The sequence below is a fragment of the Lottia gigantea genome, assembly GCF_000327385.1.
Source record: "Lottia gigantea unplaced genomic scaffold LOTGIsca_78, whole genome shotgun sequence".
NCBI lineage: Eukaryota > Metazoa > Mollusca > Gastropoda > Lottiidae > Lottia > Lottia gigantea.
In genome coordinates this window covers 773,235-798,335 of record NW_008710601.1, presented here as the reverse complement: position 1 = coordinate 798,335, position 25,101 = coordinate 773,235, and the positions used below count along the sequence as shown (strand labels likewise).

The following is a 25,101-nucleotide window of genomic DNA, read 5'->3' as shown; positions in this document are numbered from 1 at the left end:
AAGAGGACTCCACACAGATTCATTCAAAGGCTCGAGCAGCACAGGATCAGGAATCAAAGAGTCCTTAGAGCTTGGATGTTTTGGTCGAGCTCCACCATGAGGATCATAGTATTCATCAAATGTAAATACCTCTGTTGTTGTTCTTTTCCTGGTTTGACTGTTAGCACCACAATTATCAGATCTTACTTCAGAACCAACCATTTCTTTGAAAGTATTGAAACATCGGTGTGGAGCATCCTTCATGTCCATACAAACATCTGCATCTTCTGAATTCCAACTCTCCTCTTCTTCAGCAGGTTTGAACAAAGCTCTAATCGGTGATCTTTTTTTATGGGGTGATGAAACTTTAGCAGGTAGTTTCTCTTTTGGATTATTACTAATAACATCAGTCTGACAATCCATAAGAGACCATTTAGACCACTGTTTGGTTGATTCTACTGGTGGATTTACTGGTATTATGGCTGACTTTGGAGGTGACCTGGAAAAAAAACCAAATGTATTGTAATTTTCAAGATAAGCTCAATAGTTACACCCAATGATTTTACAAATTCTTCAAGTTCTATTTCAATTTGCATTTAATTTGTTGATTGCAATCACTGAAATGAATCAAGATTAGCACTCTGTCTGTTTTGTTTTCTTTTTAGAAAGATCAGCCCCTCTTTTTTCAAGCAAGCTCCTCCTGTCTGCAAAACTTACAGATATTGAATTAATGAAACCTAGTGCTCAGAGCATTCATCTTTAGTGACTGGAACACAGAAATTAAAGACTTACTTGTCCCGTCTGTTATTATTGTTATAATCTAATGGTTTCTTGTTACCGGTGGTAGAATTATGAGGAAGCTGTACCCACTCAGCTAACTGTTGACTCTCCATTGTTAATCTGTTAACTAGTAATTCTGCTGTCAGATCATCATCAGGAGTATAATACTTGGAATTTATACTGAAAATAGGAATACCGTACTTCAATCTAGGCTTAATCTTACTTGTACATGATATCTATTATACAAACCTGTTTTGCTTCTATACAGTTGGATAAAATTTGATTTGAAAAGCATGTGATCATGAAACAAATTGCATTTTTCAAACTTTGTTCTTATACCTTGACTGCAATAGTCACCTTTCTTGTATCATGGAAGTTAGTAAATTAAACGATCTGATTGGATTGTATGCTAGGGAATACAGCCAATCAGAGGCCTTGACAGAAAATCTATGAACAATATGTAGACAGCCTCTCTGTCAAGGGTTCTAATTAGCTATATTTGCTGGTGTACAATCCAAGGAAACTCGTTGCATTCTGTGATACAAGTGGCTGTTGCAGTCAAGGTATAAGCAGGAAGTTTGTAATAGCTTGACATTGTGAAGATGCATTATTCTAAAATTCAAACCTTCTAAATTCTGATTCTTCCTCAGCTGTTCTTTTACTCATTTCCAAAGCTTTCCGTATCATTTCCTCTTCTTCATTGGCTGATTTTGGAATCAAAGTTTGTAGTTGTTGTTGTTTTCTCTCACGTTCAGACCATACATTACCAGTACTACCAAATCTACTGGGAGGTTTCACTTGGGGCCATATTGTATCATCATTAGGATTCAGATTAAACTCACTAGGAACAGCTGAAAAACAAAGATTACAACTGTGATATTGTTATTGCTCAGACTTGAAATGAAATGAAATGAATGGAGTTTTACATCCTACTTTTCTGCACTGTGTGGGCTTATGATGACAGAAAACACCATGCAGGGTGCAATAAGGGAATTTTTGCCAGGACAGCGGCATTAGCCTGCTCTTTTCAATTTGCAACTGTCTAGGGATCTTTAGAAGGGTATGCTTACCAGATACCACTTTTCATTATGAAATACTTACTCACTTGATTAATATAAGCTTACTTCCTCATTTGAGAAACAGCTGCTACCAATGTATCACCAGGGTGTTGTTTTGCATTTCAGGTTTCTTTTTACGGTTTGGATCGTTAGTGCTTGGTTTATTTATTGCTAGTGTTCGTAAATTCACATGAATTCATAAAAATTTTGATACCTACTTCCCCATGTCTTCTTAGGATGTTTTTGAACAAGTCCTTGACCACCAACCGGTATCTTTACTTTTGTATTGATTCTCTTTTCTCTTGATGATTTCACTTTCTTATTCATACTGAAAATAAGAAATTTTTACCATGGCAAAATCTTGCCATTTTCGTATATTTCTAGTAAATCATGCGATTTTTGTATATTTCTAGTAAATCATGCGATTTTTGTATATTTCTAGTAAATCATGCGATTTTTGTATATTTCTAGTACTTCTAGTATTTACCTATTTTTAAGACCCAAAATGGCGCATCTGTCCAGTTAAAGAAATTGTTTCCATTAGAACATAAAAAATTATTTTCAGTTTCGAGAGGACACAAAACAGTTTTGTTTTTAAGTAGCTGATATTTTTATGCGTTACTTATTGCAAAATTACAGAATTAAAGCTGCTATCAGAATAATTGAATATAATTCGTAATTCGGCTTGGTTTATTGACTCATCTCAATGCTTTGACACTATTTTCATGTTGGCCATATCAGACTTGACATATTGCTTGGTCTGTCTTACAATCACTTACCTTACTGATTGTAATTCATTAATCTCTTCTTGGTTTCTTTTTCTTTCCTTTTCTTGCTGCTTTCTTAAAAATTCTTCTTTATTCTTGGCTGGGTCTGTTCCCTTAGCCTGTAAAAGCAAGGAATCCAATTTCTTATGAAAAATTTGCACTGACTGAAATTTTTTTTTTTAAACTCATCTCAAAATTCTTTATGTTTGTTAATTTTTGATGCTATTTAAGATACCGTAACAATCCAGGAACTTCAATATCAGTTAGCTTACAGGGCAAATAATTCCTTCAAACATACTTCAAACTAGGAATTTTACCGGTACTCACTATTTCTATATATGTCTTATTATTGATCACAGAGTATCTTAAAATAACATAGATTTGAAGGCTCAAATTTTGACAGAGAGCCGTGAACAATATTACTGATTCTTAAAAACTAAAGTATGATTGGTAACAAAATGGCTCATCTGTACCTTTAATATATGCCCACAGAAGCAGTTAATGTCTCAAGCCAGTAATTAAAAAAAAGACCATGAATTTCAAACTAGTCTGATATTTCATCCATCCAAATATGCATACTTCGTTTCATCGAACACCACTATCAAACACCCAAGCTAATTTTAATGTTTTTGACCAAAATAGAAAAATATTCCTTAACTCCATTAAGAATGCTATCGAAAAATATGAATCTCTTATCCTCATTACAAAACAAGTTGGTGAACAGATAAATAGAGAACTAGTTCTGATCAAATCCAAGCTTGAAATAAATTGTTGAGTTTAGACTTGAACCCATTGGTTAAGTTTTGAAACTTACATGTCGAAAATATTGGTTTATCTTAATTTCCTACACAATAAATACTTGTAGATAAAAATGATTTTTTCAACAGCTGTTGATTAATAATTTATTTAAAATTTGAATCAGTTAGATATAATTTAAAGTGATTGTAAAGAGGACAGTAGTTTTTTTTTCGCTGAGGAATTACTGACTTTACAAATAAGCTTATATTTGAAGTGCATATAACTAAGTTAGATTTATGTCATTTACATCATGGATAACTAACAGGCAATGCTATGGAATTGGTTTTGACACTTTATTTGGAGTAAATACATCAATTTTCATGAAAATGAATCCAATTTTTCTTAGGGTGAATACCCTCAGCCAATTGTCACTTCCACAGTTTGAAACCTCAGACATTTGTCCACCCCCCCCCCCAATTCAGTAAGTTTTGCCCCCTATTTGTACCCCTATTTCCAGGAGGCTTAAGCTGCCACTGCAAACAGAGTGGTTTATTTTGAAATAGTGTAGTTCTCTAATTGGACTCACTAAATCTTCATTTTTGGTACAACTTTCTAAGGTATATGTATATTTTGGTAACTATATTTTTTGTGTCAGAAGAGTGATTGATATAGAGTGGATATAAGTTTTAATATTTTTGAATATGCTTACTCAAGGCTGGGCGATATACCGGTTTCAACTCATTAATAAATACCGAAATATCATCATATTGTGATATATGATAGTTATCATGTTATACCATCATATCATTGTCCAGATAAGATCATTTACACAATTTTAACAAAAAACTTAATATTTGAAACAACTGATACAACTTTTCATTTTGAAATACTTCCCTTATATGTTATATACTTCTTCATATGTAAAGTACATTAGCTGCTACCAGTCTTTCTCCAATATATTGGTTTGGATCTCAGGGTTTTCATTTTAAGGTTTGAATAAAAACAATTCATTTATATTCATAAATAACAATAATCTATTAATTATGAATTATTAACAGAAGTACGGTAAGATTTTGAGTTATTCAGTTATCATATCCATCTATATATTTATTCATAATAACCGACTGTATAAAATAATATGTATATGTAAAGTTATTTGACAAAGTCAACCGTGATTATCATACTGATATAATTGCATTATATTTGTCAATTGTATGTTTTGTATTTCAGACTGTTTATAGACATCCTGTCTAAATCAGACCCGCATTCGTCATACTTCCTCAAGACAGTGGTAATACATGTGAGGGAAAGCATTCGTCATACTTCCTCAAGACAGTGGTAATACATGTGAGGGAAAGCATTCGTCATACTTCCTCAAGACAGTGGTAATACATGTGAGGGAAATTCGTAGCTAATTATTGTCCAATCAAAACTGGCCCTGAATTTTTCCTAGTTATAGGTGTTATAGATTTTACTCTCCTATACCAGCACTGGCCTAGGTCACAAGTAGAGACTATGGATTTCAACATGAAAACTAATTCAATTCAAACAGATTATTGTTTTACTGAAGATTATTCATAGATTATTACTTCTTGAGAAATTATAAGAAAAACATTTATTCAACTCAAATTCCAATGCAATTGTTTCAGGGAGTTGATGTCAGCCAATCAAATCACTTGATACAGAATTGAGTAAGATTTTCGATAAAGAATTGAAGCTTACAGATAATAAAAATTGTACTCTTTTTTTCTTTACATGACCTTCACCCCTGCCTTATTTCTGTTCTAGATTAACCACCGTCTGATTGGTCAGATATAAATTGTACAAGTCTCATTTTCACGCCCACAAAATGAAGTGTATTAGACTTGGTTTAATAAAGATAGTGGACCACAGCCATATACGCCCTTCACGGGATGCAGATAGTAAAAACGAAACATCCATTTTAAGTTTCATCAAAATCAGTTGAAAACTAAGAGAGTAATAGCATACTCAAGATTTTGGGGCAAGGGCAATAACTCTGCTTCTAACGGTCGAAAATAGCTCTAATTCAAACTTGATCATCGTTTTATGAATATGTATACACATACTGATTTTCATTTGATTCCATCAAAAAATCTTGTTTTTAGAGCGTTTACAAGCAAATGTTGATGGACCGATGGATGGACAGAATGTTTACGAGCAATTATGTTGATAGAAGCACTTACTGTATAGAGGTTAAAGGGCGATAACTCCTAAAAACTGACGTAAGAGGCCAAAATCTTGAAAAAGCCTTATATTTAATCAGAAGTAAACTAAACTTTCTCAAACCTTTCGATTTAGGTCCAATAACATCCATTTTAAGTTTCATAAAAATCGGTTGAAAACTAAGACAGTAAGAGCATATTCAAGATTTTGGGGCAAGGGCAATATCTCTGCTTTTAACAGTCGAAAATAGCTCAAATTCAAACTCTATCTTCGTTTTCTGAATATATATATATATACATACCGAATCTCATTTGATTCCATCAAAAAATCTAGTTTTTAGAGCGTTTACAAGCAAATGTTGACGGGCGGACAGGGGTGCAGACAATATACGTCCACATATTCAAAGCTTTAGTCACAGTTCATAATAGTGCAACTGACAATGAATTTCCATTAAACCATATTTTGAAACCTACCCATGGGCTATAATTTCCACAAGCAATACCGTTATTACCTTTTTTGACAATAAATCAAGTAACGTATTCAAGATGACCAGTGTAGGCTATAGGGAACTCCCTTTGACGTCAAATGATGTTTGAAAATATCACATTCCAGGGGGAATCCCATAGCGAAGTACACACGTAGGTCAAATAAGGTCAAATTAAGAAATACTATGAATTATGTATTTCGTTTGAAGAAATTTATTGGCAAATTCAAGATGATAATGTATTGAATCAAACAAAATAGTATGTAATAAAAGTCGAACTGCACACTAGGGGCTTGGCGTAGTGATACCACTACGCACATTCGTGGTATCACTACGCCAGGCCCCTCATGCAATATTGAAAACCTATAGACACTTAAGTGTGGTTTGACCATTTTATGTATATCGTTCTAAAATTAAAAGAACAGAACCATTTTAAATATTCAGGAAAGAAGAAGATAACTCTGTTTTTAATAACTGTAAAGCTCTCAAATTTAAACTTGATTTTCATAATATCATGATTTCATCAATTGGCACATACCAACTTTCTTCAAATTTGGTTAAATTTGACAGGTTTTTAGAGCATTTGCCTTGAAATGACGGACATGGATGCCAACATAAAATCTTTTTTACTTACATTGGTAATACTTGCCAAACGAACTCTTTGTAGTTCTTTATTCTGTTTTTCAAGGTTTATTTCATGAACACGTTGATTCTCCATTTTGATTTGTGCCTCAGTGTGTCTTCTTGGTTGAACCTCCATCAGATCATGAAACTTTTGTAAATGGCGCTGTAAAAGATCTTCATTTTCTGTTGTCCACGCATCATCCTAGGAATCAAAAGATAATAATCAAGCTCAGATCCATTTCATGAGGGCGAATATAAAAATGCTTACGTTTTTGTTGCAAGACCACAGATGTCTGACTGAAAGTTGAGTTAATATAAATTGTTGGTATCAGTGTTGTGTCACTGATACACGCAAACACATAATTCTTGATAAATTACTAACATCAGAGCTTCCAGAAGATTCCTTCATCTTCCCAATTATGTCTTTTTTCAGAGATTGCAAGATACTGGTTTTCATTGGATCCTCAGTTTGTTTATTAGCATAGATATCATCTTTCTTAGGTTTCTTTTTAGTGGGTGTTTTTCTAACTTCTTCTAATTCTCCTTCAACTTCTTGTTTTGTTAATATTTTTCCTTTTTTCTTCTGTAACAAACATTCATGAAAATTGACTAAAATGCCAGTGATTTTCTATTTTTTGGGGGTTGATTGGGTCTTGAACATAATATGTAAATGGTCTTCAGAAGTACTAGAACTGCACGAAAATCACATAATTCCAAAAATATCTTAAACTAGAAATTACACTTATTTCTATATATTTCTTTTTCTATAATAACAAAAACTTCTCACTGTTAAGATAGTGCTCAATTGCAGAGCGATATAGAAGTATTTAAACCGGAATTGAAAAATTGTTCCGCTAAATTCTTCATGATAGGTCATCTCTAGGTCAAAAGGTCAAATTCAAGTTCAAAAAGTATCCAACGGTCATCACTCATTAAAACACTCCCATGTCAAACATAAGGACAGATTTGGAATTCCTGTGCAATTCCCTTTCTAGAAATACTTAATGTTGGTCACGCCCATTTTGGCCGAAATTCCCCAAATTGGGTGGGCCATATCTCAGGAACCTTTAGTCCGATTTGACATGGAATGACCAAGCAGAGCCTACACAAATAAAACAAAATGATGTTACCGAAAAGCTTTCCATCAATAATACCCTTAAGAACACTTCTTTAAACAAACATTTCGAACTGTAAGTGTAGACATGAGAATAAGTTCTACTTGTTCAACTTCATTAGGGAAACAGGCTGAATTATATAGGTCAGTTGTCTGAAGATCGCATAGCGTGAAACTCTGAGTAACAATAACATTTTTTTTTTATTTCTGTTTTAATATTTCAATTTATTTTTCTATATAAATCTCTCAAAAAAAGACAAGTCTTCATTTTAACATTCAAATGTTGATAACTCTGTACAAGCTAAGTTCATGATCTGTTAAACTGCTATGTGTTCTAGGTTATAAAGATAGCTTGCCAGGCAAGGTAACAGACACCCACTACCAGCTGTCAGAAATGATAACAAAATATTTAGTGGCTAAATAATGAATTTTCAAATAATCTTAAAATCATCCATAAGTCAACGCAATATCCTGAAACAGTTCATAAAATTATCATCACATTCAAACATGAACAATGTCTCACCCCTGTACACACAAGGGCAAAAACTCTGAAACGGTTCATCCAATTATTACCAATTTCTAACCTGACCGAGATCTCATCAATATATACATGCATCTAATTTCATCAAAACTGTAGTCTCTATCATGTCTGGAGGTCGAATTTGACAAGTCAAGGGCAATAACTCCAAAACCCTTCATTGGATTGTTAAAATTAAGAATTCGACTGAGATACCATCAACATATACATGCATACCTAGTTTCATCTAGGTTGGATAAAAACTGTCGTCTCTATCGTGCCTACAATCAAAATTTGACACGTTTTTACTAAGTCAAGGGCAATAACTCTGAAACCAGTGATCCAATTATTACCAATTTCGAACTTGACTGAGATTTCATCAATATATGCATGCATACCTGGTTTCATCAATATCTGATAAAAACTGTAGTCCCTATTGTGCCTACAAGCCAAATTTTACGCGTTTTTACTAAGTCAAGGGCAATAACTCCGAAACCATTTCCATGTGGCCGTATAAAAATTATCAACCAATCAATAAAGTTTCGTCCGCCCTCTTTAAACACTGCTTTTGATTGGTTAGCCTAAATCATAACAAGAATTCTGCAGAACTCAATTCAAAGAAAAATTTCATCAGATCAGAGAAAGTGAGAGTAATAATCCACAGATTATAACATGAAACTAATTATCTAGAAATTGAAAAGAGTGATGTCTAGTCAGCATTAATAAGATTACTCACAGTACCAGCACCACTTCCACTTTTATGTTTCATTTTCTTCTTAGCTTTGGTATCCTCTTCCTGCATCTTTAACTGCTCTTCCAGTTCCCTTCCCTTTTCTTTTAATTCACGCAGTTGTTTTTCTATTTCTCTTTTACTTGGACTAACTTTACTAACTGTCTGTTTACATGCTGTACCTTCACTGAAATTATAGGAGAAAATCACTTATCTCAGCTAAATGTATAATGTCATGTATTGATTTACATACTGTGTAGTCTAATGCACAGCTTTTCCTTCCAAATGAATATTTCTAAAAAAAAAACTTCGAATTTGGCATTTAGTCAATCTTCATCAACTGCATGTGAATGCCACAAATGATCTTTTGCTAGTGTCTGTCACACCTAAGGCTAAACCAATTTTTTTCTTGTTATACTGATCTTCTTACCTTAATTTTCCTTAAATTAGAAGAGAAAAAATAATCCCATCAAAAAAAAAACCCTTTATTACTTATGAAAAAAAAAACAAAACAAAAATCATCATTATAAACTCCCTTTATTAATAAAATATATGGATTAAATTATTAAATAAATACTGAAAAAGTAAGTATTTTTCCTCTCCTGCCATTCACACATATTTGTCTCCTCCTGCAACAGATATTTCAACAAAATTACCGTAACACAAAAAAATAAATTGGTCTGGCCTAATGTACAATTTCCTTTTAAAAGGCAGGATTCAACATTTTTATAATTAAAAATGATGTAAATTATACTGAAAAAAAAAACAGTGTTGATAAAGGATAGATAATTTTATTTGAAACCTACAGAATAAGTTTTTCTACACCAAAATCTAAAATTTGGTGACTGTAAAAGGTTTTCATAGAACTTTCAGATAGTTTTGGCTATCTGAGTATTAACGGTAGGATTTTTTAAAAGTTGAAACTTTCAGATAATAGATTTTCGTTAATCTGAGCACCTAATTATTCCCACCTTCTAAAAAAATCAGACTGCCCTATTAAATATAGAATGATGGCACATTTTTGCCTGAGTGGTGGTTTTTTGATACAAGTGAAGCATGTTTATCTGACTGTAAAATCATGTTAAATTTTTTTGTAAAGATGGGTTTCCTTATCTTATTATGTCATATATTCTTAATCAAATCATTATGTTCTTATTACATATAATTAATAGTTTTAACCAATCATAAATGTCTATGCATGTACAGTCTGGATAAACAACAAAAGACTTTTTGACCTTTCTTGATCGGTCACTCAATGGAATTCTGCTGGTAATTCTTTAGCTAATTATGAATTAATTAGGGACATGTGAGATAAAAGGCTATTTTTCGGAGTCATTAGAACACCTCTACTTTCTATTCATATAAGTTTCATAAATGAAAATAAGGGAACCCATTTTTCGGAGTCATTAGAACACCTCTACTTCCTATTCATATAAGTTTCATAAATGAAAATAAGGGAACCCATCTTTAATGTAACATTTTTATAATAATTTATTCTACAATTGATAACAATCCAAACTACCTTGAAACCTGTTGATTCTCTTCATTTTCATTTACTTTTGGCTGTAAACAGAAAATGTAATAAGCATGGTTTGTAAGCTTGTAGTTAAACAATTTCTGAACAAAGTAAAAAAGTTTCTTGAACTTTTCCCATTATTTTTCTGAGAATTTGAATTCTGAAAACATAATGTCTGTGCGTTGATATAAATAGAAATATAAGCACACATCATGTCTTCAGTTGAAAATTTTTGGGTTGAAATTTCTATGAGGAAATGTGTTTGTTTTCAATGAAAACATCCAAAAGATTATTTTTTTCTACGCAAGGACATGTAAGACTTAAAGTGCTATTTTTAGGACGACATTCCAATTCTCCAAAAAAATTCAAAAAACTTTTTAAGTTTCTCAGACAATAAGCACCAAGGAGTTGACTTACTCAACTATAAAGTTCAAAATGAGCCTGTTTGAGAGGTTTTTTCACTAATCCTCAAGGAATCTTGGCATGCTCCATGTTTTTTTTTAGGAGCACAATTTGAAAATAATGTGTGGTGAAAATGGAACCTGCTTACTGAACTGAAGCTAAAATCAATGCTGATTTTTATTTGGCCCTTATTTGGTCATTTGCAAAACATCTTAGCTAATCTAATACCCTATTTTCAAACTAGCCTATGGCATAGGGAAAACAATTCGTAAGCCAATATTTAACACAGTCTTTCGTTTATGGCCAAGATCCTATTCAAATGTTATTTCTAAAGCTTAAAAAACTGTCATTAAAAATAGGGCCTACCTTTTTGTATAAATGTTTCTTTCTCGACTTTTCTTTCTTTTTAGAAACTGATTGGACAGGCATGTTGACATTACAAGTATCTTTTCAGATTAGGCCTATCTGCAAAAATATGTAAGAATTAGTAGAAACATAAACAATTGGGGTGGGAGCATGGGCAAGAAAAAAAAATCTCGCATATTGCTTTACCATACAAAAAAATAAAACTGAATATTTCTCTCTTGGATCTATGAAAAAGCTCTGGACACCAAACGCCCCTCTTTTGAATGAAGGTAAACAGTTCCAAGACAGAGTTTTGAAATAGATCTAAAACTAAGAGATATCTTTGAATTGTTCGATAAGGTGCGACATACACGCTAGGTTATCAGGAATTCAGAATGTTTGCAACAATTTAAAGGTGTAGGCTATATATCTACCAAGTAACAGTGCATAATATGCAAGGTAAAATCACCATGAGTCGAAATCTACCGCGGCCCTCGTCGTGCAGTACTTTTATTGTCACGTGATTGGAAAGTACCAAAAATAATGTGCCGTTGCTGAGAATTATTACGTCATAACGAGATAATTTTTCAACCCGAATCATGATTTCACACTGAATTCATCTTAGAGATTATCTAATATTCTAAATCTTTATAATGCATTCGAGAACTGTCAAAATAGCTATCAGAGGCTAGAAAAGAGGCGGCCTAAAGACCTACTTGTTCCTTAAGCAACGTTACATGAACATGATCATGTTATTGTTAGATGTGAATAATCGTACCATTACTTAAGGAACATGAAAGATCTAAAGGAGCCTTATTATGCTGTCCTTTCCTGATCTCCTTGAAGGGTATGGTTCAGTTTGTTCTAGCCTAGTCAAACAATAGCTTTTAAAGATCATGTTTCTTCACTTGTTTCCCCTATAGGCCTACTAGTCTACTTCACATATAACCCAACAGTGTCTCAGAATGTGAAATGTCTAGCCCATAATGTCTAAATGTACATGTAAAATACAGGCAATGCCTACTAAGATTCTGTATCATGGCATCAGGACCGTATTGTTCAACTTTCTTTAGCCTACTACCTGGGGCAAGTTCTGCTAATTGCTAATTGGAGCCTGTAACCCTTACCTTTTCTCCATGTATTGATGGAGACAGGGGATCCACCGACCATCATGATCTCATGATCCCAGATTTCTTCCTTTCAGTATGAACCACAAGATTTTTTTTATACATTTAAAATATTTCATCTGCCTCACCCTGTATTCCAACACATGTGTTTATTGCCGTTTTCTTATTTCCAAGTTGCGTTATTAAAAGGGACAGATGCGCCATTTTATTTGACCAATCATACTTTAATCCTAATAAAGGGAATTTTAAGCTAAGCCAATCAGTAACAGTGTTCACAGCTCACCGTCGCCTTCACTGGAGTCTTCAAATCCATGTGTGTCCAGAATTATCCACGTTTGAATGTTGAAATGACGACTTGTCAATTAAAGATACTCTGTGATATATAGAAAAGACAAAATATAGAAATATTAACTAAAATTCCAAGTTTGAAGTATTATTGAAGGAATTATGTGATTGTTCTTACATATCTAGTACTGAAGACTATTTACATAATTCAATATTAAGATCAACCCCCAAACTAGGCATCTGTCTCTTTAAAGCTGGCAGTATGCAAAACAAAATAATAAATAAATAAAAATAAAAATATTATTGAAATGATTCTATAGATTATACATCAAAATATTTCTAAAAAAGACTATTTTTTACTTCTATCTATCTACTCCGTTTAACCTAACCCTAAAAATGGAACTGCGTGGAGTGCAAACCAGAGGCTCTAAGCCGTGTATTTTTAACCACAACCGCCAACTATGAGGATTCTTATAGTGTGTCTTTTTATGCAATTTAAAGCAATATCTCTGACTTAAACACTCAAGTACTTCAGAAATGAGTTGCCGAAAGCAGGAAAGATACTATATTCTAAAGGTAAAGGGAAGTAACTGGCTCAAAGCAGTGGCGGTGCAACGTTTACGTTTACGTACGGGAGGGGGCGAAATATCTGAGGTCCGAATTTCTAACTAAGTTATGAGAGTCATGCCCGAAAAACATGCCTTCGGGGCGGCCAGGGGCCACCCCCTGCCCCCTTTCTTTGTCTCCGCCACTGGCTCAAAGTTAGGCTATCCAACAAGTCTATATACAACCAATTATAGGCACATATATAGGCACAGCTTAACCATTTTCACCTACTTCATAGAATTATTTCTGTGATGTATTGTTCAGGGTAATATGTAAAAGATCTATATAATAGTGCCAGGAATATAATGACTCGCACTATTTTTTACCAATTTTCAATTTCATGACGTGAAAACACGGTCCGGGCCTGTTAATGCCAAAGTATTACAAACACTGGCTATTATAGTCAAAGTATAGGACGATGTTCGTAATACCTTGACCATTGTTAAGACGGTTAGACAGGGGTTTGCCTTTAATTTGCCTATTTATTTCAATTCTAAATAATCTTTTACATATTTACAGTTTATAGATCTTTTTAAAATCCCATTGTAGGATAACATGTTTTTTTTTCAGAGATTACTGCAATTGTAGGCTACTACAGGGGTGATATTAAACTAGAAAATCTAGAAATTGTGTTTGGCCTTACTGCTAGATATTTTCAGCTGCAACCGTCGGAATGATAAAGAGGAATTTCTCTCTATAATTGAGAGTTTATTTTTACGTAAACCTTTTTACTTGTTTTGGCGTTCTAAAATTAAGCCTACATTAAGTTGAAACTTTGATTTCTTCAGTATTTGGTAGGCCCTATATTGTTTTCATAATTTTGAGTCAAACATTAGACTAGGCCCTAATAAATCAGACTGTCCCTCTAATGGTTTAACCTTCAGGCCTACCAAAATGCCAAGGGTCAAGGTCATTATTCCAGTATGGGCAATATAAGATTTTTATGGATTTATTTATCTCTTATTCAAATGCCTACATTCAAAAAGAAGGGAGAGAGGGCTCTTTCCACTGCATTGATGATTAGGTGGCCAAACCAATGCGTCCGAAGTGCTATGGGTTCCATTCCCAACCTTTACACTGGTCAAGTGAGAAGGGATGTAGGCCTAGGCCTAAGCTACGCCTGCCTATGGCCTATGTGTCTACCTAATCTATTCCATCATGGATCATGCAATCACTCGAATCTTTTTAAATACTTGAATTCCAGGCTTTTATTATATTAAAATTGGCTCCGTGATGTCACTGCTACTTAAACTTAAAAAAATCATAGACATTATATGAAAAACTGGCGTACCAATGCAACCTAATCTCCCCTACAGCTAATCACAAAATTCGTCTGCTATTTTGGCCTGTTATCGTTAAACAATAGGAACAACCAGGAAAACTAAAGATGTATATCCGCTGCAGATAAAACGATTTCAGAAAATAAATTTACATGCCCTGGCAAAAAGAATCAAGAAATATTACAAAACAAATCACATAAAATGCGAAGATTTTCGTCTGGTATTTCCCAGCATTCAACAGGCTGTGACGTCACGAAGCAAAACAAATTTGGACAGAGAAGTCTGACTTGTTTGGAAGCTGAAAAATTGTCAGAAATTTACTCTATGGTTTGTATTACCTGAAAAATACAAATCATAGACATCTGTGTAGACATACTGGCATCGTCCTCCGAGTCCGAAGACGGTGGTGTTACGCCTCCACCGCCTAAAAAGCAACGACTATCAGCCTCAATGATCATGCAGGCTAATGGCTGCCCTCAGCACAATGGAGAGACAGAGGAGTCAGCAAGCAGCTCACAACAAAATGGGGCATGTTTATCAACTACTAATGGGGGTATGCATGGATCGAATAACAACTGCCCTAATCCTAAAATAATGTCTAGAACAGATCAAGATATAGTACGTCTAATCGGGCAGCATTTGCGAGGACTGGGGTTGAAGTAAGTTAGATTTTTAACCAAAACTTATTATTGCCCTGGTATAGGATAGGCCTATTAAAGTTATTTTAGTAATATGCTTAATGGATAATATATCTAGGCATGAGTTAGGTCCTTACACGGTGAAAAGATATTATATAAGCTTGTTTGATTCAAACTTATTACTATAGTTTTGAATCAAGAGAATCTAACCCTGCTAGTGTTGTAGATGTGTTTATGAGAATTATGCTACTTGGAGTTGTCTTATACAATCATAGGTCTTGATATTGATAAGTTTATAGCATATTGCCTAAAATAACGCGCAAATATCGGTACTCCGTTAGCTTCAAGTATCTATTGATTATGGTGCTTGTCAGCTTTTAAGCAGACATGATGGAATGGGAAAGAATTGAATTCTATAACTGTTAGAGGAATGTGTTTGATGTCTTTGGTATTTTGTTAATTTTTAGGTATTAAAATTGATTAATTGAACTGTATGTACCACATGTTGCAAGTCAGGTCCAGATGAATTTATCAATGGCTTATTACAATTATTGATTTCTAATTTTCAGTCGAACTGTTGAACAGTTGATTGTTGAATCTGGATGTATGTTAGAGCATTCTTCAGCTGCTAGATTTAGAGCCCATATTATGGATGGAGAATGGGAAAAGGTAAAGGCTTTGTTGATTATGTTAATGATTTGAGATTAAGGAACTTAAATAATGATCATATACAGTCTTATTGAGTTTATTCTTAAATTCATTGAACCCACTTTGACTACTTAGTAATTCAAAAATGTGATTTCATAAGCATAGGTCTGCCAACATATCTTGTCAAAATAATCATTGAATGTTTTGTGTTTAAAGTATATGACCCCAGGAGTAATAACCTAATGTAATGACAACAGCTTTAGAAACAGGCATGGTGATGTGATGTTTATATCTATTTATAGAAACAGCTGACTCATTTGCATATCACATGACCATATTGTTTACAATTAAGAAAATCTTTGTGTGTTGTTATTAAACAGAAATCTTTATAAAACCTCTCCCAAATATCAAAGGTTATGATATGTTTCATAACATTGCTACTGCATTGACTTCATACTATCTGCCTTTAAAGCTACTGTAAACTCATAATTTATTTGACCTATTTAACTATTGACAGGTATATGATATAGGTCACTTCATTAGGTTAAGGAAAGAGATTAGTATACTAGATAATGGTCAAATAATGACCACTAATACGAGTAAAAAATAAGTTTTAATATTGTTTAAGAAAAGCTTAAAAAATAGTCAAAAAATACAGATATTGCTCTTTGCTTAAAATCAGTCATTAGTGACCTTAAAGAATTACCAATACTTTTGAATTACTTGTTTTTTTTTGACAGAAATTAACTTGGAAGAGTCAGAAAAAACTATCCATTGTGGACAATTCACTTAGGATAGGATTAAGATTTTCAAACTAGACCCGATCCATTGCTCAATGAAAAAGGGACTGACCTCATAGTGTGGTCTGGAATCTCTCAAAAACTCTGAGGTTCATGACCTAGAAATGATATTTGTTAAGGTTTGCCTAAAGCTTTATCAACCGTAAGCCAATTTTCATAATTCCTCTACTTATTCTAATTCTGTAGGCTGATCATGATTTAAATGATTTGAAAGAAATGGTTGATAGCCAACAGAGCATTATGGTAAGATCTCTTTTCTATTCAATTTGAAAGGTCGCAGACAATACAGAGATTCTGTGGGAATTGAATTGATGCAAACTATACATAATAGATTATGACAATTCTTTTTAATCCCTTACCCATGGGGTAGAACATATTTTTTAGTTGCTGTTGAGAATTCAATCCTGACTGTTGATTTATTTATTTGTCTGTCAGACATTTTTCTTTATATAAGACTTGAATGATATTTAGAAATGAGGAGTTCGTCTATGATTTCATCTGATGACGACACGTGTAATTTTATTAAAGAAGTGTGCTTATTCCATAATATTGTCTTGTGTTGTGACATTTTTCATTATACTGACTTAATTATTTTATCTTTTGTAGAAAATGAGGTTTTTGTTGTTAGAACAGAAATATTTAGAATATTTAGAAATTGGAAGAGAATTGGATGCTCTTCATTGTTTAAGACATGAATTAACACCATTAAAATATAATACAGAAAGAGTCCATGCATTAAGTTCGTAAGTAAGCTTATTCAATGGATATATTGAGGATGAGACTTACTTTTGACATGAACAGTTGGCCTATCTAAATGTGAAAATGATAATGGCCTGTAAACTTTTATTTGAAAGTTTTTACTAAGCATTTGTTACCTTTGGTTGAGACTTATAGCCAATGGGTGCAATCTTTAATGATGTTAAAGATTCCATTATATTTTATTAATTGATTCATTAATATATATTTGTAGATATATGATGTGTAGTAATGCAAATGATTTGCGAGAAATGTCTGAATGGTCTGGGAGAGGACCAGAATCACGTCAAAAACTTATTGAAAAACTTCAAAGTAAGTACAAAACCTTAAATTTCAATTTATAGCTCAGTATCTTCTGCTGCAATACAATTTAAGATATTTTCTACATAATTTGTATCTGCATTATTGATAATCAGTCCTATGTGATATTTTACAAAAAACGCCTTAAACGTTTTCAAAGGCTTGAACTGCACTCAGAAAATCCAACATTTTTGTTGAAATGATTGACTATGTTCTAAGCATTTAGTGGTACCAGCACGTGTCTTTCATTACATGTTTAACTGTAGCAGCCTGTGTCAAAATCAACAGTTTATTATTGCCTTCATTTTAATTTTTTCATTTTCATTTCAGCCTTCCTACCTCCAACTGTGATGTTACCACCTGGTCGTTTATTAACATTATTAACACAAGCAGTTGATATGCAGAAAGATAGATGTCCATACCACAATACCAAACTAGATAAAAATCTTGATTGTTTCTCTTTATTATTAGATCATTCATGTTCAAAGTAAGTTGGATTTGTCTTTCTTACCGTCAGAAAATATAGGAAACAGAATATTAATATTAGTATAAATATGAGGTGGCTTGGTGGCTCAATGTGTCATAAATAGATAATTTGGTGGTTAATGCAGCATTGACTCTCTTTTTCATTTAAACTGGAACAGAGTAGGATGTAAACTTATTTTATATTTATATCAATCCATAGTGGCAGACACAAAAGGGTTCTTTTTTTTTACCCAGAACATTGTTAAACTAACATTTTTCATATGATTTCTGTATTTGTTTATGTATATAAACACTACTCTATTATAGAGATCAGTTTCCATGTCACACCAGTCAGATAATAAATGATCACTGTGATGAAGTATGGTTCTGTAGATTTTCACCTGATGGTAGGAAACTAGCTACAGGGTCTAAAGATGGCAATATGATTATATGGGATGTTGACTTTGTAAGTTTTTTAACTCTTTTATAAAAAATTTGATTTTGACAATTTTATGAGAAAATGTACCAAATTTGAGAAAATTTCAATATTACATTTGTTTTAGATGTTGTTCCGGCATGTTAGAAGATGATTATCTTTCAGGAACATCAAGGGCACCTTAATTGAACATAAGCAGACTTTTCTCTTAGATATCGGGGAAAGAAAAATGGATTTGACTAAGTTTAGGCCAAGAGTGGCACCCAAAATCGAAAGCCATAACCTGCGTTGTTTGCCTTGAAAAATTACCTTAACACATTCCCAACATTACAGTAACAATTTTTTTACAGTTCATCCATTTTCTTTACAGGAAACTTTTGAACTACGTCACAGAAAATCATATGAGAATAATTCTTACGGTGTAGCGTTTTTAGCCTGGAGTCCAGATAGTAGTCATATATTAGCTTGTGGGCCAGACGATTGCTCAGAATTATTATTATGGAATATTGAAGTAAGTAGTTGGACCATCCTATTTACAATTAGTTTGATCTTAATATACAAATACTATTCTATGAATTTCAAATTTAACTCCAAACTGCCCTGCTCAAACCAACATATACAAAATTTAAATGGATAACGGACGGTACTTCTATCTTGGTACTTTGTGAGGTTCTATAGCACAGTTGGTTAGAGTGTTGGTTCTTAACATGATGTCATTTGCTAGGTTATTTCGAGCGAATAGCAGCTGTGGGTTCCGATCTCGATCGGTGTGTGATAGTCTGATGGCCTTGATTAAGGCCTCTTCAATCATAATTCCAGTCAACCCAGCTGTAAATGGATACAGATATTCCAACAAAGATCAATGCCAAGAGGTTTGGCCAAGGACCAGCTGGTAGAAAGGATCCCTAACTGTGAACCTAAGTTGTTATCCTTGTAAAATATAGTTCTAATCTTTCTTTCTTACTTTAATTTTAGACTGGAGAATTACGTCAAAAAATAAGTCAATCCCCTGAAGATAGTTTAACTAGTGCTGCCTGGCATACTGATGGTAAAAAATTTGTTACTGGTGGTACTAGGGGACAATTTTATATTTGTGTAAGTATAAACTATGATTTTGATGCTGGATTATGCTACCAATGTTTGTGAATATTGAAAAATGAAGCTAATGTTCTAAACTAGATTGTAATGTCAATTTGTGGTTATTTTCAATTGGCTTCATTTGTATGTCTCACTTAAGCCAATATCTGTTAAACTTTCCTCTCAAATTGCTGTAGTCATTTAACTATAGATGACATAGCTCAATTTTTAACTATCAGTGTCTCTTTTAAATTAAAATATTGTGTCTGGTTCACATACGATGCAACAAAAGTGTGGGATTAATAATAGCTACACATGAAAAACATAAGCTGGTAAAACCATTATGTATTTAGATGATATAATTATAACAGTATTTATAACATAGTGTTATTAACTAATTATAGGATATAGATGGTACTATGTTAGATAATTGGGAAGGTGTTAGAGTACAATGTTTAGCTTGTTCCAACGATACCAAGTTATTTTTAGCAGCAGATACCCATCATAGAATTCGAGCGTATAATTTTGATGATCAACATGACTGTAATATGTGAGTTCTTATGAAATTTAATCAGATTCCTGCACTTATTGCATATTAACAGCCAAATGAAATTAGTGTGTCTTCTATAACTGAAGAGAAGCCATAGCAGCTCAGGGAGTTAGCTCATTTAAGTTGGTATTTGTCTTACATTAGATTTATCAGAGCTGGTTATAGGGATAAAGCAGATATTTAATGCCTTTGATGTTTGGATGCAACAAGAATCAAGATCCTAAAAGTGGAAATTCAAAAAATAGACAAAAGTTACTGCAGTAAACACCGTATGACATAGCTCATTTTGCAAAGAAGACAAATATGAAGATTATTTGTGGCTTTTTGTCGAGTGAAAGAAAAAAATAAGCCTAATTTGTTATCATTGTTTCAGATTACAAGAGGACCATCCTATTATGTCTTTCACTGTCAATGATACTGGCAGATTAGCATTAGTTAATGTAGCAACTCAGGTAAGCTTATCTTTATATGTGCATATTATATCAGAGTAGCTATTAGATCTGCAGATCTATTAGATGCAAGATATGCATTAGAAGGTTGTTTAAAAATGTTTCGAGATAATAGTTGCACTAAACAGGGCTTTGTTAGTAATTTTTAAATGGTATAAATCTAAGAGAAATTTTATCATAAAGGGTAAACTAGATAATCTTAACTGGTAGCTAAAGTTATCTAGATGGTTAAACAAGAATCATAATAACTTTATGAACACTGTATTTTGTAGGGTGTTCATCTATGGGATTTAAAAGATAAAGTGTTATTGAGAAAGTTCCAAGGTGTAACACAAGGTTTCTATACAATATTTTCATGTTTTGGAGGAATCAACCAGGATTTTGTAGCTAGTGGTAGTGAAGGTAATATTTACAATCATTATCTTTTGATAACTGATGCATGACTTGAATTATTGTTGTCAAAAAATTGTATATGATGGTTAGAACTTGAAAATGATGGATTCAATATAGATAGTATTAGCATACTACTTAATGCCATTTGAGAATGTAACTCATAAGCTCTGTTCAGTGATACAATTTGGAGAAGCTGACGTGGAAAAAGCGTCTAGTCGTACAGATGTGACAATAAACCAAGGTCCTGTGTGCTACAGACTGTGCACATTACAGATCCTGCTACAGTTGAAAATTGAAAAAAAAGAAGGCTAATGCTGCTGACCTGACAAAATTTCCCTCATTGCACATTGTGTGTGGTGTTGCTTGGTCTATTAGTTCAATAAAGTCCAGAAGAGTAGTACATAAAGCTGTTATAAATCTTATATTTATGTTTATTCTGTAAACCTAAGTATGGTAATTTTCTTTACAGATAATAAAGTGTATATATGGCACAGTAAAAAAGAAGCACCAGTAGCCTCATTAGAAGGTCATAGTAGAACTGTGAACTGTGTACATTGGAATCCTAAATTACCTAGTATGTTAGCTAGCGCCTCAGATGATGGTACTGTTAGAATATGGGGACCATTAGATAAAGGTTGGTACTTTAAAAGAAAATTTCTCAAGTGAAATATTTTGAAACTTCATGCAATATATTCTAGGATTTTCATGTATGATATTATCACTCCATATTTAATAGTATTTTTAATTGGTTAGGATACTATTTGATAAAAACTGAACTGAACACAATTTAAAAAGAATTTTGTCAGATCATGGATGATCATTATAGTCACCCCAAAAAAGCACAAAGTGAAACAAATGGATCTGCATTTTAATCATATGTTTTCTACACCATACCACATTTGTGTACAGATCAGTTTAAAATTGCCAGAGTCATAAATTTCCAGCAATGGAGAGGGTAGAAATTTGATTGCTTAAAGCAGACATCATCAAGTTAATTCAAAAGGTTAATGCGTTCAAGAGTGGCGATATTGAAGACAAAAATATTTTAGTTAGACTGAAATACAGTACACCATAAGCAATAGTTATCTGTTTAACTTGTTTATAAATGAAATAGGTAATTGTATTTCAGTGAGTAATGGGAATGAATCAGGTAGAAGTACACCAGTATGACATCAAGTTTATGTGTGATAGACCTTAACAATACATAAATACTTTCTATTGTACCATATTACAACAAACATTAGAACTTGTATTAACATCATGGTACTAAGATCTCAGCTGTCGTCCAGATATCACTGACAACAAACACTGATCTTAAAAGCTTGTGTCACACCAACTGCTTTTCATTTCTGTGAACTGATAGAGCATTGCACCAGATTATATAAGCTTATATATAGGATACCTTTCTTATAGACTGGTCTTGGTTGGATATAGGATAAAAGACAAAGGCTGTGTGGAAGGTCTTTTTACTTAGCTGGACTGGACACGAATGTGGAATGATCTTAAATAGTATTGGAATCGAAAGGAATTTGGATTTTATGTGCAAGTGATATGGAACTGTAATTCTTGAATCTTTGAGAACTGTAAATCTTGAAACTTTGAGAGATTTACATGGAAATGATCATCTTGTTATGGTTGAGTGAAATGGATAGAATAGCATAGAAATTATTCATTTAGGGAAACAATGGGCCACCTTGTATCAAATTCTTTGCAGATTTGGTGCAAAACAAATGTTTTTGAAATGTTCAGAACTTGGCTAAGCTAGATTAGTTTGAAGTAATAGACTAAGAAGAAATGAGTAGATACGCTTGTTTAATATCTGTCTTTCAAATTTCCCCACTCATGGATAATTGGATCATTACCTCTTTCATGCTTGATCGTATGATTATTGCCTCAGAAGTAATGTCTTCGTCTAAAGATATAGGTCTGCTGGATCAAGGGTTGAAACTGACTCATGACACTCGGGATCTCTAGATGACACTATCTCTACTTCGAATAATAAATACCAAGAATTTATTACAAACCTATACTGATTTCCCTGGGACAGTTCAAAGATTCTAATTGATATGAATGAGTTCATCCAGGGTAAAAATTTTAATAATATGCTCAGAATCTGCATAAGTTTAAAGGGCATTAAAATTTATGCTAATTACTTACGCATTTTAACATCGGCTTTGGGGATCAAATGCACTCTAATTAAGAGCAAGCACATCTTAATGCATAAAATGCTTGTAATTAAAAGGCTCAACAATGTTGGAGATAAATCAGGCAAAATGGAGTACTAAATAGTGTAAATGAATATCCTGAAAATGTCATTCTGAATTATAAAATGATTCAGAATTGTAAAATGATTATTAATAAAGAATGATTGTTAATATAAAATAATTATGATATATGAATAATGTTTTTATAATAATGATTCTAAGTTAATATATATTAATCATGTGTACAAGATTTTGTGTAGGATTTTAAATGTGTGTTGATTGATATTTGCTAGACAATTGTGTATATAGATTATTTAACATAATAACCATATTGAAATATAGTCCATGAAACATATTTTATCAGTTATAAGGGAGACAAGCAGGTATTTGCATTTTTAAGAATCAACTTTTGTAGATCTTTTCGCTTGTGAAACTCTTGCAGTTTTCATATATCAACATTTCTCATTATTCCTGTAGTCATGCGTCATTTTGTAAGATCTTTGCCAAGAGGTTCGACCAAGGATTTGATGGTAGACAAACTTGAAAAAAAAAAAAATTGAAATTTGGTTTTAGTTCATTTACTGCTCAAATATACACTTATTTATAGCTTGCCTAGTCTAATGAAATATAATTCATGGTATATATCATTGTTGTGTAGGGATTGAAATATTGCTTTATTTCTTTTTCTTCTTTCAATCTTTTGTTCATGTTTCTTTAATTTCTTTTCCTTTTCTGTATAACACAAACTAAGTAATGCCATAATCACTTGAAGAAATTAATGGATGTGCATTTAATATCTTTGATTCTGGCAGCCTTGAGCTCCCTAGACTGCATACCCAGTTGGATAGTGGCATCAGGTGTTGGAAAAGAGAGTGCATACAAAAATTAACCATGAAATATAGGTTTCACATAAACTGATTAGCTTGAATAACGATATCTTCAAAGAAAAATAAACATGAATCCACAAGTCAATTTCCTTACCTTTTTGATGCCTAATGCCTTATGTATTTATTTTTAATATTTGTGTGTTATTTGATTTTATTGTAGTTTAGATTGAAACTTCACTTCAATCAATTATTTTTATTTAATTATTTATTTAGTGCTTAGTTAAATAATCGGCTGTCTTGTGCTGTCCTATCTACTGACTATTTTCTGTGAATCTCTGTCCCAAGACTAGAACAGAATAAGTTTTACACCAATTTCACTTCTCTGTAAGGCATTTGATCAACAAAAAAATTGCTATCTATGATTGTACTCATCAAGAGACGATTCCAAACCAAACACAAAGTCTACTTAATTTTCAGGTGGATTAAAAAGTAACAGAAACTCTAAAAAAAAATTCCTTGTAGGTTCTGTAGCAGTCAGTTAAAAGTTGGTAACCTCAAACAATGGTGGTTGTGGGTTCTATTTTTGCTGGGCATGTGAAATTAGTTTGACTTAAAACAAGTCATCTTCACACATAATTCCAGCTATAACCAGAGGTTTGGCCAAGGACCTGCTAATAGAACCCAAGTTGTTAACCTTGTAAAATATAGTTATTTCTTTCTTAGTATGTCTATTGCTATTCAGCTTGCTCAAAATATAGTGAACTGCTTGTATTTATGTTTGGAATTGTCTCCAGATGTGGCAAAATATCTTTGACTAAACTATGAAACAGGCTTTTTTTTGTTTTCCCCTTTACAATTTAGTATGAAAGAGTTTTTGATATTGGCAAAAGATTTTCATGGTTTAGATTTGATGTGTGTCTGTCCTTTGATATGATTTAAAATGACAAAAGTTGGTAGTATAACATTACTTGTATTTATATTTTCTATTATTCTTGAATAAAATAAAAGATCATGCATAAAAT

General features: G+C 32.8%; 1 protein-coding gene across 1 annotated transcript; it reads left to right on the top strand.

Annotated features, from left to right (window-relative positions):
* Positions 1-14,992: 14,992 nt before the first annotated feature.
* On the top strand, positions 14,993-22,218 carry LOTGIDRAFT_168706 (hypothetical protein; the record flags this gene model as incomplete). The annotated part of the gene is made up of 14 exons (XM_009066590.1): positions 14,993-15,195; positions 15,744-15,843; positions 16,809-16,865; positions 17,229-17,365; positions 17,593-17,690; positions 18,009-18,165; positions 18,471-18,609; positions 18,950-19,090; positions 19,555-19,674; positions 20,061-20,206; positions 20,580-20,658; positions 20,928-21,057; positions 21,518-21,682; positions 22,178-22,218. The coding sequence occupies 14 exons, from the start codon at positions 14,993-14,995 to the stop codon at positions 22,216-22,218; spliced, it is 1,713 nt and encodes a 570-aa protein (XP_009064838.1).
* Between the last annotated feature and the right edge of the window lie 2,883 nt (positions 22,219-25,101).